Source organism: Choloepus didactylus, chromosome 1 (genome assembly GCF_015220235.1).
Source record: "Choloepus didactylus isolate mChoDid1 chromosome 1, mChoDid1.pri, whole genome shotgun sequence".
Classification (NCBI taxonomy): Eukaryota; Metazoa; Chordata; class Mammalia; order Pilosa; family Megalonychidae; genus Choloepus; species Choloepus didactylus.
Genome location: NC_051307.1, coordinates 113,938,906 through 113,951,385, shown reverse-complemented (window position 1 = coordinate 113,951,385; position 12,480 = coordinate 113,938,906). Strand labels below are relative to the sequence as shown.

General features: G+C 32.5%; 2 protein-coding genes across 7 annotated transcripts in view; one reads left to right on the top strand and one right to left on the bottom strand.

Annotated features, from left to right (window-relative positions):
• PIK3CA (phosphatidylinositol-4,5-bisphosphate 3-kinase catalytic subunit alpha) overlaps positions 1 to 12,480 on the top strand; it is an 89,658-nt gene that overhangs the window by 64,127 nt on the left and 13,051 nt on the right. For all 6 annotated transcript variants that reach the window (XM_037840179.1, XM_037840147.1, XM_037840159.1 and 3 more), the window contains 8 exons: positions 1,300 to 1,405; positions 1,937 to 2,089; positions 2,192 to 2,326; positions 7,531 to 7,655; positions 8,492 to 8,573; positions 8,900 to 9,064; positions 9,274 to 9,377; positions 10,419 to 10,590. In XM_037840179.1, the coding sequence (XP_037696107.1) occupies positions 1,300 to 1,405; positions 1,937 to 2,089; positions 2,192 to 2,326; positions 7,531 to 7,655; positions 8,492 to 8,573; positions 8,900 to 9,064; positions 9,274 to 9,377; positions 10,419 to 10,590 (1,042 nt within the window). The remainder of the gene's footprint in view (positions 1 to 1,299; positions 1,406 to 1,936; positions 2,090 to 2,191; positions 2,327 to 7,530; positions 7,656 to 8,491; positions 8,574 to 8,899; positions 9,065 to 9,273; positions 9,378 to 10,418; positions 10,591 to 12,480) is intronic.
• KCNMB3 (potassium calcium-activated channel subfamily M regulatory beta subunit 3) overlaps positions 10,099 to 12,480 on the bottom strand; it is a 40,904-nt gene continuing 38,522 nt past the window's right edge. Inside the window, exon 5 of the mRNA XM_037840219.1 lies at positions 10,099 to 10,750. Coding sequence (XP_037696147.1) covers positions 10,667 to 10,750 — 84 coding nt within the window. The 3' untranslated portion in view covers positions 10,099 to 10,666. The remainder of the gene's footprint in view (positions 10,751 to 12,480) is intronic.

The window sequence follows — 12,480 nt, the reverse complement described above, 5'->3', positions numbered from 1 at the left end:
GACTTCTGATACTCTTAACTATTGCTGTAATGTTTTTTAAATAAAAAATAAACTTATCTGTTGTACTTTTCTCTTTCTACATATGTCCACCAAAAGTAGACATAATTTTCACATGTAATATCCCAGTAAATTGAAGGGAATTCATTGTAAAAATTTGAACATTTTGTCATGACACTTTTTTGTAATAACTTTTTATTCTTTCCTTAGGTTGAAAGTCATCTAATTACCCCTTGTAAAGTAGTTATTCTGATGTTTAAATACGTTCTCCTTACATATCTTTAATTTTATTTGCATACTAACATTTAGATGAATGAGTTCTTCTGAATAAAACTAATCAAGTATAAAAGTAATGAAATATAATTGTAATCATAGTAGGAAATCTCATTTTATCTTGTTTAGTTTCCTTTTTCTGTTTCCCTTTTCTGTAAGCTAAGCTGTTTTGAATTATCACATATGAAGGTATGCAAAACATAATTTTAAAGTTCAGGAAGTTATCACAAAGCAAATAGTCATTTAGCCACTACACTAGTTAAGAAGTAGAACATTTACCAGCACCCCAAAAGTCCTTCCTTAATCTCTTCCCAATCCATTAACTTTAAGGTAACCACTGTCCTGACTTCTAAAATTATTGGTTAGTTTTGTCTGTTTTTGAGATTTATATTCATGAGTATAAGCAGTAGGTATACTTTGTGTCTGTATTCTTTCATTCAATATATTAAGTTTGTCAGATTTTATCCGTGTTCTAACTATAGTTCATTTTCATTGCTGTATACTATTCCATTATAATGAATATACCACCGTTTCTCTGTTTTATTGTTGGACATTGGGTTGTTTGTAGATTGAGGGTATTATGACTAATTTTGCTATGAACCCTCTGTGCAAAAATGCATACATTTCTGTGGTTTTATACCTCAGGGTAAAGTTGAATCATAGGGGATGGATATGTTCAGTTTTACTACAGTATGCTTTCCAAATTGGTTGTAACAATTACACCACCACTAGCATTGTATGAGATTTCCTGTTACTACACATCCTTACTGCCCCTTGGTATCATCAGTCTTTATAGTTTTAGCCATTCTTACGTGTAGTGATAGCTCCATAAGATTTTGATTTGCCTTTTCTGAATGACAAATGATATTGACTCTTTTGTCATATGTATTGGGCATTTGGATATGATCTTGTAGAGTGCCTGTTCCAGACAGTCTCTTGCCTATTTTTCTTGATTTGTAGGAGTTCATATACTCTGGATAAACCCTTTTGTTGGTAAACTCTTTGTTTTTTCTTTAAAATTTCACATAGGTGGAATGAATGGCTGAATTATGATATATACATTCCTGATCTTCCTCGTGCTGCTCGACTTTGCCTTTCCATTTGTTCTGTTAAAGGCCGAAAGGGTGCTAAAGAGGTAAAGTATTTCCATAGGAGCAATTACATTTATCTCTAATGACTCCTAATTATAGTGCTGATTACTTTTTTTCTCATAAAATGGAAATTATTTTTCATTTATTTAAAAAATATAAATAAAACAATTTAAAATTTTTAATAAATAAATGTATCATAGAAAAATACATGGGAGAGCTTCAGGAGTTTATTTATGATAAGAAAGTCTTAAGTTGATGTTGATTTTTTTTTTAAACATGGAAAGTAACTACACATGAATATCTGTTAAGTGACTACATGCAACTATCTGTCATACTTGCTTTGGTTCATATTTCTTATTTATAATTAAAGAAAATACATGTAATTTCAAATGAGTAATAGGAAGGAAAGTGCTTATACACTGAAAAAATGTAGGTGGCTTTTTGTAGCTATCATATTCATATTACAGTAGAGATTCTTGTTAAATAGTCCTTTCTGGGGGAAAAAAGTGTTCTGAAATGATTTTTATAGTTAATCCAGAGAGTAACTGAGTATTTTTTGTTTGTTTGTTTTTGAGGAACACTGTCCACTAGCCTGGGGAAATATAAACCTATTCGATTACACAGATACTCTGGTATCTGGAAAAATGGCTTTGAATCTTTGGCCAGTACCTCATGGATTAGAAGATTTGCTGAACCCTATTGGTGTTACTGGGTCAAATCCAAATAAAGTAAGCTTTGTATTTCAAAACTTACTTTATACTGTAAATTAGAGGATTTTTTCTTCCATGTCAGTCAAGCACAATATACATAACTTTTCTTCCTTCTCGTAGGAAACTCCATGCTTAGAGTTGGAATTTGACTGGTTCAGCAGTGTGGTAAAGTTTCCAGATATGTCAGTGATTGAAGAGCATGCCAATTGGTCTGTATCCCGAGAAACAGGGTTTAATTATTCCCATGCAGGACTGGTAAGGGAAATCACTGAATTTTCTTAATTATCTATCATAATCAATGTATTTGGGTACATATTCTTTGTATAGGAAAAGTTTCATGTATTTTAGTTTCACTGGCATAGATACTATGGGCTGTAGGACAGTATTACAATATAATAACATTCTCTGTATGCTGTATTATTTACTGCAGCTCTCCCTCTCCTTAGTTTACTCAGAGCCCTAGCCTACCTTTATTCGTTCAACAAATATTTATTGAATGCCAACTGTTTTAATTTGCTAAAGTTGCCAAAATGCAATATACTAGAAATTGTTGGCTTTTACAATGGAGATTTATTACTTTACAAGCTTACAGTTCTGATGCCAAATCAGTGCATCATCAAGACAATACCTGGACTCTGAAGACAGGCTGCCAGCAATCCTGAGCTCCTCTGTCACATGGCAAGGCACATGGCTGGTCTTCTGGTCTCTTCACTCCCGGTTTCTTTGCTTTCAGCTTCTGCTTCTCTGTCTGTGGCTTTCTTTCTCACCTTCTGTGCCTTTTTCTCTGTCAGCTTCTGCATCTTTCTCTCTGTTTCATCTTCTTATAACAGTACTCCCGTAAGAGGATTAAGATCCATCTGGAGCATGCCTCAACTGAAATAACCTAACCAGAAGGTCCTATGCACTACAGGTCTACATCCACAGGAATGGATTAGCTTTAAGAACATGATCTCTTCTGGAGTACGTAACAGCCTCAAACCATCACATCAACTATTTATAAAGCACTGTGATAGGTACTAGCAATAAAGTTGTGAACTAAACAGAACTGCATCGAGTCTATATTCTAATGGTGAAAATAGACATTAAACAGTTAAAAGCAGAGTAAGAGGAGAAATCATAGTAAGTACCATGAAGGAAAAAACAATAATGTGTCAAGAGAGACTAACAGATGGTTAATTGGGAAAAGCTAATATATATGCAGGGGTTCAGGAAAGCCTTCTCTGAGATAGTAACCTTGAAGATGAGACCAAAGTATAAATATGTTGTTAATTAAACATATACTGAAGCGTTGAGCTTAGAGGCAGAGGAAATAGCAAGTCTTCACCACAGTAGTCCAGGTTCCCAGAAAACAGCATGTATAAAAGGAGTTTAAATGATTGATCTACTTGTCTCATCTTGGCTGTAACTTGAGAACCACATTATAACTGGTTCAAGGACCATTAACTCTTCCCTTATTTTTCAAGGGCAAAGGTGACAGTGCTAGGAAAAAAGAATATATTTGTTCTTTGGTGTCTTTTCCCCCTAGTTCCTAAACATACCACTCTTTCTATGGTCTGATTGTAGATCTTAGATAGATCAGACAATGAATTGTAGGGCCAAGAGGTCCAGAATATTTCTAACCCAATAATAGTAACAGCTGCAGTGTAGTAGTACCCAGAGGCGGGTAAGAATACTATACTTAAGAACTTTATGAGTTTATAGCTGTTGTTCCCAATAAGTTTACCCATCCGTTTTGTAAACTGAGTGATAATGTCTTTTCTGTCTATATACTTTCAAAGGTATATATAAGGAATTTTGATAAATACAATTAATTTCATTACAAAATCGGGTACTAAAAGTACAGTTAACTTTTTTGACATTAAAAAGGGTTTCCCTTCTTGAAAAACATAGCCACCATTCTACAAGTTTAATTCCTTGACAATGCTAACAGTGATTTGGTGCTTACTATGTACCAAATGCCATACTAAACACTTTTTCACATATAATCTCATTTAATCTAAATAGCAGTCTCTGAGGGTAGATATTGTTGTAATCCCTATTGGGCCAGTAAGGAAACCAATGCTTAGAGAGTTTAAATATAACTTATTCAGTGTCACCATTTAATAAGTAGTGAACCTCTTACTCCAAACATTCTGTGATAATTGAACAGGAATTCCTAATTTTTAAAATTGGGGTTGAAATATTGATGAGCATTCCCATGAGGTATGTATAGTCCTATCCAGTTAGTTAAACCTATAAATTAGCTGAATTACTAGAGTTGAGTTACTTAAAAACTCACTGACCTCCTATTTTATTAATACATTCAGTCATTGAACAAGCATTCAGTTTACCAACAGGATCTGTTGGATCCAATTTTAGCCTTTCAGTTTCTTTTCTGCGCAGTTCTAACTCTTTGTAAGAGTTGCTATGTTGTGACTTTTCTTTTTTCTTAGAAGAATTTTTCTTTCTTTCAAAGAAAATTTGCTTATTCTCATAATAGAACAGAACTTAGTTTATTTTTTTCAATTATTGTTTGGGTCCATGGGATACTTCTATAAATCTAAAAGGCATTATAGTATCTTCGTTTTCCTATTTCTTAAAATATTTTACTGTTTCCTCATTAAGCATTGGTTACTTCCAACTATGCTAAAAAAAAAAAATCACTAAAGTAAGAAAATATAGAAGGATGGACTAGCTTAGAAAAATGATACAATAGTGAAATAAATCACTATCCTTCACTTTTCTTATTGTGTTACCCAATGTAATGCATCATCTTTCCAGAGACATAAAAGAAGTCCTGATCCCCCATCTCTGTACTTTTTGTTTATTCAGGCTTTCATTGAACACAGTTGAGAATTCAGAAATTTTCATTTTTAACCCATATTGACAAAGAGAAAAAAATTAATGGAGGAAGTTGTTTCACAGTTATTGGACGAATCAGAGTATGAATGTAGAGTCAGACAAAAGCACTCTATAAAGAAGAGTTTCTCAAGCTCAGTATTATTGACATTTGGGGCCAAATGATTCTTTGTTATAGGGACTAAACTGTGCATTATAGGATGCTTAACAGCATCCTGACTTCTACCCACCAGTTGCTGGTAGCACCAGCTCCTCAAGTTGTGACAACCAAAAATGTGTCCAAACATTACCAGAGGTCCTAGGTTTCATGGGAGGAAGTGGGGGACAAAATCAGTTGAGCACCACTGTTCTAGACCCTGATGATGATGATGAAATTGATATTAGTGGAACATCAGATGATATCCTAGATGAATTTCCTCCAACTCAGGAATTGACGAGTGAGTAATATATTTCCAAGGACAGAAATGAAATGTGATATTCACATCCAGTTAGCCATTCAGAAAGAAGGATTTCACACAATAGTTTATGACCAGAACTTGGACCACCTAATCTTTTGCGGTATTCTTTCCATCTTTTATGATATTTGTGCACCAAAATTTACTTGATACACTTTCTAAGTGGACAAGTGCTGAAGGCAGGCAATACAAATGTGACTGGAAGGAAAAAGATGATATAGAAATTTAATAATTCCTTGGATTGATCATTCTAATTGGTGTTTATAAGATTAAAAATGGAAGTATTTTGCAGTTAAGAGCAAAGAAGATGGCCAACCTCACTGTGACAAAATTATGAGCCATCAAATTTTCAAAAGTGTTGTTATATTTTGACAGTATAAGTGCAAGAAGGAAAACCAGAAATAGTAATAATCTAGGACCTCTTAGATATATATTTGAAATCCAGAATTGATATTTACAAGATGGATGTGATCCAGGTTCATCTATGACAGTTGATGAGCAAACAGTTGCTTTCAAAGGATGTTGCCCATTTTAAATACATTATATTACATTATATATATATATATCTTCAAAACCAGGAAAATATGGAATAAAAATTTGGTTTTATTATGTTTAAATTTTTACTAAAATAGCAAAGTTGTTTTTCACCATTGCTTTATTCTCCTGTAAACTCTTTTATATTAAAAATATAAATAAAAGAATAAAGAGTCCATTGGACCCAGGTGATAAATGGCAATGACTACTTTTGCTGGTAAACTGATGGTTAAATATATATTATCTCTTGCTTGAACTATGGTAATAGCTTCCTAACTGGTCTCCTTCCTTTAACAGAGCAGCCAGGATAATCTTTATAAGACAAATATCAAATCAAGGTATTCATCTTTAAATAGCTTTCACTAAAAATAAAATCCAAACTTTTTACCATGACTTACAGATTTTACAAACTTCAAACACAAACTCCTTTCACCCTTCTCCCTTGCCTGTTTGGGCTTCGTTCTCACTGGCCTTCTTCCTGTTCCTCTTTCACAATAAATTTATTTTCTCTTCAGGGCCCTTGCAGTCTTTTCTGCCATTCTGTAATAGTCTTTTCCCTGATCCTAGGGTGGATAACCAATCCTTCTTGTCATTTGGACTGCAAATTAAGTATTACCTTCTCAGAGACCATTTCCAAACATCCAATCTAAAGTAGCACCTCAGTCATTTGCTGTCACATCACCCAGAGTGCTTATCTTAACTATCTGATATTTTTCTTATTTATTTTCTTTCCCACCTGAATGGAGGTTCTTTTAGTGTAGGATCTTTTACTATTTTGTGACAGGTCAAGGTATACAGTACGTGTTTAATAAGCACTTGTTGAATAAATATGAGCCAGTAATATTTCTTCATGCTCGTAGATAATTGACAATGTATGAAGTCAAATAGTAGGAGATATGGCAGTCCGATTTCATTTTTAGCCATTAGAAACGTGTAACCTATTCTAAGGGATGTATAGTTATTTTGCATTCTATATTAATATGCATTCATAACTATTTATTATCTATATTTAAAGTGAATAAATATATTACTTGGAATTATATAAAAAGTTACGGTGTTTTCTGTTTAGTTTCCTAATATTCAGTGTACAATGTTTTAACCAGGTGTTTCTTCCCCCTTTTTCTTCACTTATTTTTACTTTTTAAATGTGAAAGCCTTAAAGCAATTGTAAGGATGTATTTAGGCAATGAATGTGAAAGGGTTTACTTTTTCATTTTATTATGTTATTGTTTCTTACTCTCTCATTTCAGAAACAGTAGCAGATTAGTTAATAGGATAATTGCAAAGGACCTTATCAGGAAGAGAAAGAAGTAACTTGTTCACTGCTTTTTCCTAGTATCCTAGTTTGGTCTTTTCCCTGACTAACCTTGGCAGTTACTCTTATAACTGTGGTTGGTGATAATGTTAACTAAGACCATAGTTGTTGGATTTGTTTCCACAAATGCTGTCTTAATTTCGTTCTACCATATCCCTAAAAATAAAGTCCTGCAATGAGAATAAACTGATGTACAACAACTAATGAGCAGTGTAAAGTTTATTGAAAATTAATTTGCTTTTTCATAGATCACTCATAAATCCAGGGGGGGAAATATGGCAAAGAAATACCATATAAGCTATTACTTTATTTTACAGAGTAACAGACTAGCTAGAGACAATGAATTAAGAGAAAATGACAAAGAACAGCTCCGAGCAATTTGTACACGAGATCCTCTATCTGAAATCACTGAACAAGAGAAGGATTTTCTGTGGAGCCACAGGTAAGTGTTAAGATGGGGAGCCTCTGTTTCTTTCTCCTATTACGGAAGAAAGTACTGATTTTGCCATGTTTCTACCAGACCTAATCAAGTAAATAAAACATTATTTTTTTATAAACATTATCCTATTTTAAAACTATAGATGTAGATCAATATTTCTAGAAAATCATGCTGCATTGGTACTTACATTGCACCTTGAAGGCTTTTTTTTTTTTTTTCCATTCTAAACCCCTAATAAGACTATTTTAGGATTTACTTTAAAAAAAAAAAATTCAAGATCTAATACCCTATAGTAATGGATCAGTTTAATTGTGATTTAGTCAATCTAGATATTGCAATTTTTAAGCGTTCTCTTCCATTTTTCTTTTTTTCTTATACTTCCTCAAAGTAACAATGTAATGCCTTATTTTCACTTATGAGGAAACTAACCTGCTACTTGGTAAGTGTACACTGGTATATTTAATTTGCAGTACATTTCTGCAGATAGTCTGTTAAAAACATAAATTTTGTCCAGGGACCATAAAGAGTGTTATAAAGTATATTCATAATTTTTATGAACTATCAAAAGCAACTAAATTTTTCCTAAGTATGTGTCTTCCCTTTGGATTTTCATTTTGTCTTCCTTGCCATTATAACTCGTCTAAGTATATATGTACATGTACTCATCACTGTAATATTAGAAAGTGGTTTCTTTTAATATTTAAAGAAGGCTAGTAATGGTAAGAAGTTTTACAAGTGTTTGGATCTTGTTAAAGAATGCACAATTAAGGAGTTAGACAATTAGGCTGATTGAATAACATACAAGAATGCTTTTTATTTTGTTTGTCTTTCCCACACAGACACTATTGTGTAACTATTCCTGAAATTCTACCCAAATTGCTTCTGTCGGTTAAATGGAATTCTAAAGATGAAGTAGCCCAGGTAAATGTGTGCCTGAGATTACAGAATAACTGTTGTGCAAAATTTATATATCACTCTAATTGTTTTCTCTCAGAAAGTCTTCAACATAAGAGATGCAATAGACTATGTTTTAAATGAGTTAAAAATGGAAATATAATGGAGAAAAATACTATTCACACCGCTTCCACAGATAAAATTATTTAGGACTGAAAAATTTTGGCACTGTATTCATAAGGGTGTTTTTCATCTAAATGTACTTTAAAATAAAAGTTAAGGCAGTGTTTTATAGGATTCATTTGTACTATCTTTGCTTTTTAAAATTGGTTTATTGTGTTTCTCATACACAGATGTACTGCTTGGTAAAAGATTGGCCTCCAATCAAACCTGAACAAGCTATGGAGCTTCTGGACTGTAATTACCCAGATCCTATGGTTCGAGGTTTTGCTGTTCGATGCTTGGAAAAATATTTAACAGATGACAAACTTTCTCAGTACCTAATTCAGCTAGTACAGGTAAAATAATGTAAAATAGAAAGTAATATTTTATTTTTAAACCAATGCTGCTTTCAAAACCCACTGAATTAACTGATTCTGTTCTTTAGGGGAAAAAAAAAATCACTTTTATAATCAGTTGTATTTACTTTCTTTCTGAAAAATGTCTTTATAGCCATGCAGAAACTGCCCCTGATTCATATTGTTTGTTTGTTTTTTTAATTGCTTAGGTCCTAAAATATGAACAGTATTTGGATAACCTGCTTGTGAGGTTTTTACTCAAGAAAGCATTGACTAACCAAAGGATTGGTCACTTTTTCTTTTGGCATTTAAAGTAAGTCAAAATAAATTTAAAGTATGTCGAATTACTTTCCCATTAAATTCTGTAATTGTTTATTACTTGCTTTTCTAGTAGATATATAAATATGTATTACTTATGTATTTTTGATACTTGTTTATCTGGAAGAGTTTTCCCTACTGAAAGTATATTGTACCAGTGATGAAATTCTCCTAAGATTTTCTCTTTGAAAGTTAAATAAGCCAGAAAAATTTAAAATTGAATTTTATACATGAATGAGAGATGAAATATTTTTAAAGATTTTGATTTCTAAGCAAAGTAAAATTTGCTATGTCCACATTACTGTTGCAGATTTCAGTGCGTGTGTGAATTAAAATATCCCAAAATAAAGAAAAAAAATCTTACTTGGGATTTTGGGGGATTACCTTGGGATACAATGACAACAAAATTTCACGTCTCTTACTAGAAAACAAACTGACAATAAAATTATTTTGTAGCCTCTGACAAATCTAGTGCTTAATTTTCAAGGTCATAAACCACACATTTTGTTTTCTAAATTTAGAAAATTTAAAATTTTTTTCTAAATATTTCTAAATTTCCTAACTTTAGAAAAAATGTGTGGCTAATATGATTTTGAAAACATCAAAATAAATAAAAAATGGAACCTAGAAACTGGATTTTAAATAACTTAAATTTAGAGGCAGTATAGAAAAAAATGAGCCAAAAGAGTCAAAAAAAAAAAGAGTCAAAAGCTCCTTGCTCCCTCCCTCTTCATTTTAATTTTTTGCCACATTTCCTTTTTTCATGTTTATATGTCATGAGATTAGTGAATGAAAAGTAATGGAAATAAACATGAAAACTAGTTGTATGTTAAATTTACATTTCTAGGCACTACCTGAAAATCTTGATTGTTTTGCTTCTATATGTTATTTCAAATTATTTTATTGTTAATATGATGGTAACACTTATTGCATTTAGAAAATAAATTTTTTATCTTCTTAAGAAAAGATTATCTGTATACTCATTAAGACCATTTATATATATATATTTTTTCTTAATCTCGCACTGTTGTTTTAGATCTGAGATGCACAATAAAACAGTTAGTCAGAGGTTTGGCCTGCTTTTGGAGTCCTATTGTCGGGCATGTGGGATGTATTTGAAGCATCTGAATAGGCAAGTGGAAGCTATGGAAAAACTCATCAACTTAACTGACATTCTCAAACAAGAGAAGAAAGATGAAACACAAAAGGTATGTGACTCTAGTTTGTTTCTGAGACTCTTTTCATTGCAGTCGAGCAGCTTTCTTTGGGTGCTCAGTGCATGTATCAAGCAGATTGGGATTTGAATTCAAATTCCACCATCTCTGAGCTATGCAATGTTAGACACATCTTGAGATTCATTTTCGTCATCTGTAAAATGAGAATAATACCTTTTTCACAGGATTGTTGTAAGAATTAAATAACATGAGATATGTGAAATACCTATTGTAGACACTAGAACGTGGCAGTGCCCAATAAATGTTAGTACCTTCTTCTTTCCCTTCCTTTCTAACTTATATAGCCATAGTTTTAGAAATGATTCTTTCCTTAGACTATGTCACTTATTGTCTCTTAGTAATAACCCTGAAAATAAATGAAAAGAAATTAGTTTTTACATTTCTAAGTTCAAAATGGACTCATAGTCACACAGTTAATATATTACACACACTGTTCATATGCAGTCTAAGATCTGCAAGCTTAGTATAACAGAGGAGTATGAAATATAATGCATATGACTTTTCATGACCTTTTCCTACTCCCTATCCTTCATTCAATTGAATTTACCACATCCTACAGTAAAAAGTGAGAGTTCAGTTGCAGAGTTTATGAAGTAAACATTATTAATATAAGCAGTTTAAATTGTCCAGTCTCACTAATCGATTTTTTTCCTCACTTCTAGTGAAAAGAGAGGAAAAAAGTCCAGTTCATTAGTGAATCCCGAAAGGCAAGAGAACATAAATTAGCAGTACTGAATGAATTTTTCCATCATTGTCATTAATGCTACTTGGGAAAAAAAAAAAAAAACTTTAAAAGAAAGTTACTGTATCAATCTAAATGTCATACAGTGTGTTACTGAGTTGGTTTTATTGGCAGATTTACGTTCAAATATTGGTTTTTATTAGAAAATAATTGTAATGACACTGGAATTAATGGACAAGAGGGGACTAGACTGCCTTGAAAGAAGAAATTTTATTATAACTGAGCTAAGAAAAAAGAAACTAAAGATAATAGGCATTTCTTCTAAGTTGGAGTTTTCATATCACAAATTGGCTATGATACTATAGATTAATTAGGAACATGAAGTTCATTACTCAGATCACCACTGGCTTAAATGAGGATGTGATAGGGAACTAAAATTGCAGACATAAGAACAAAAGCAGTTACTTTGACTGGTTTTGTGCTTTATCATAACAACGAGTGATGAAGTGTAGGAAGCACTGTGCTAACATTGTGGTTGACAGTGATAGAAAAAGATATGCCTTTACATGAGCAAGAGCTGTCAGTGGTGATAGATTTTCTAGCTCTTTACTTACGTATACTAAGAAAAAAAAACTTTTGTTACTAAAATTCCAGCATGAAAATGAACTGATTGTGAATTCCTAGCTCTGAACTTCTATTTTTTTCACCACACACATTTTGTATTTTCTATAGCTGGAGGGTTCTTAGAATGCCAGTTATTGTATGGCAATTCAACAGTTTAGGCTCTGGTTTAAATTGCTAAAAATGAATGTTTATTTATTTCTACTTACTAGAACCTGAGTACCGTGTGAGACTCAGAGTAACAAAGGTTTTTACAAGTCCTTTCCCCACCAGTTTCTTTTAACCTCATTAGATCTTTTCCAAACAACAGATAGAAAATGTGATGTTTTTTGAGAAGCCTAAAAGTAAGTAGGATAACATGATTTCTCCTTAGTTTTTCCTCTAGAGCAAAGGTCAGCAAACTTCGTTGTAAAGGGTCAGATAGTAAAGATTTTAGACTTTGTAGGCCATGCTGTCTGGTAACTTTCAGCTCTGCTGCTGTAGGGCAAAAAGCAGCCATAGACAATACATTAATTAATGGGCGGCTGTATTCCAGAACAACTTGATTTGCAAAAACTGGA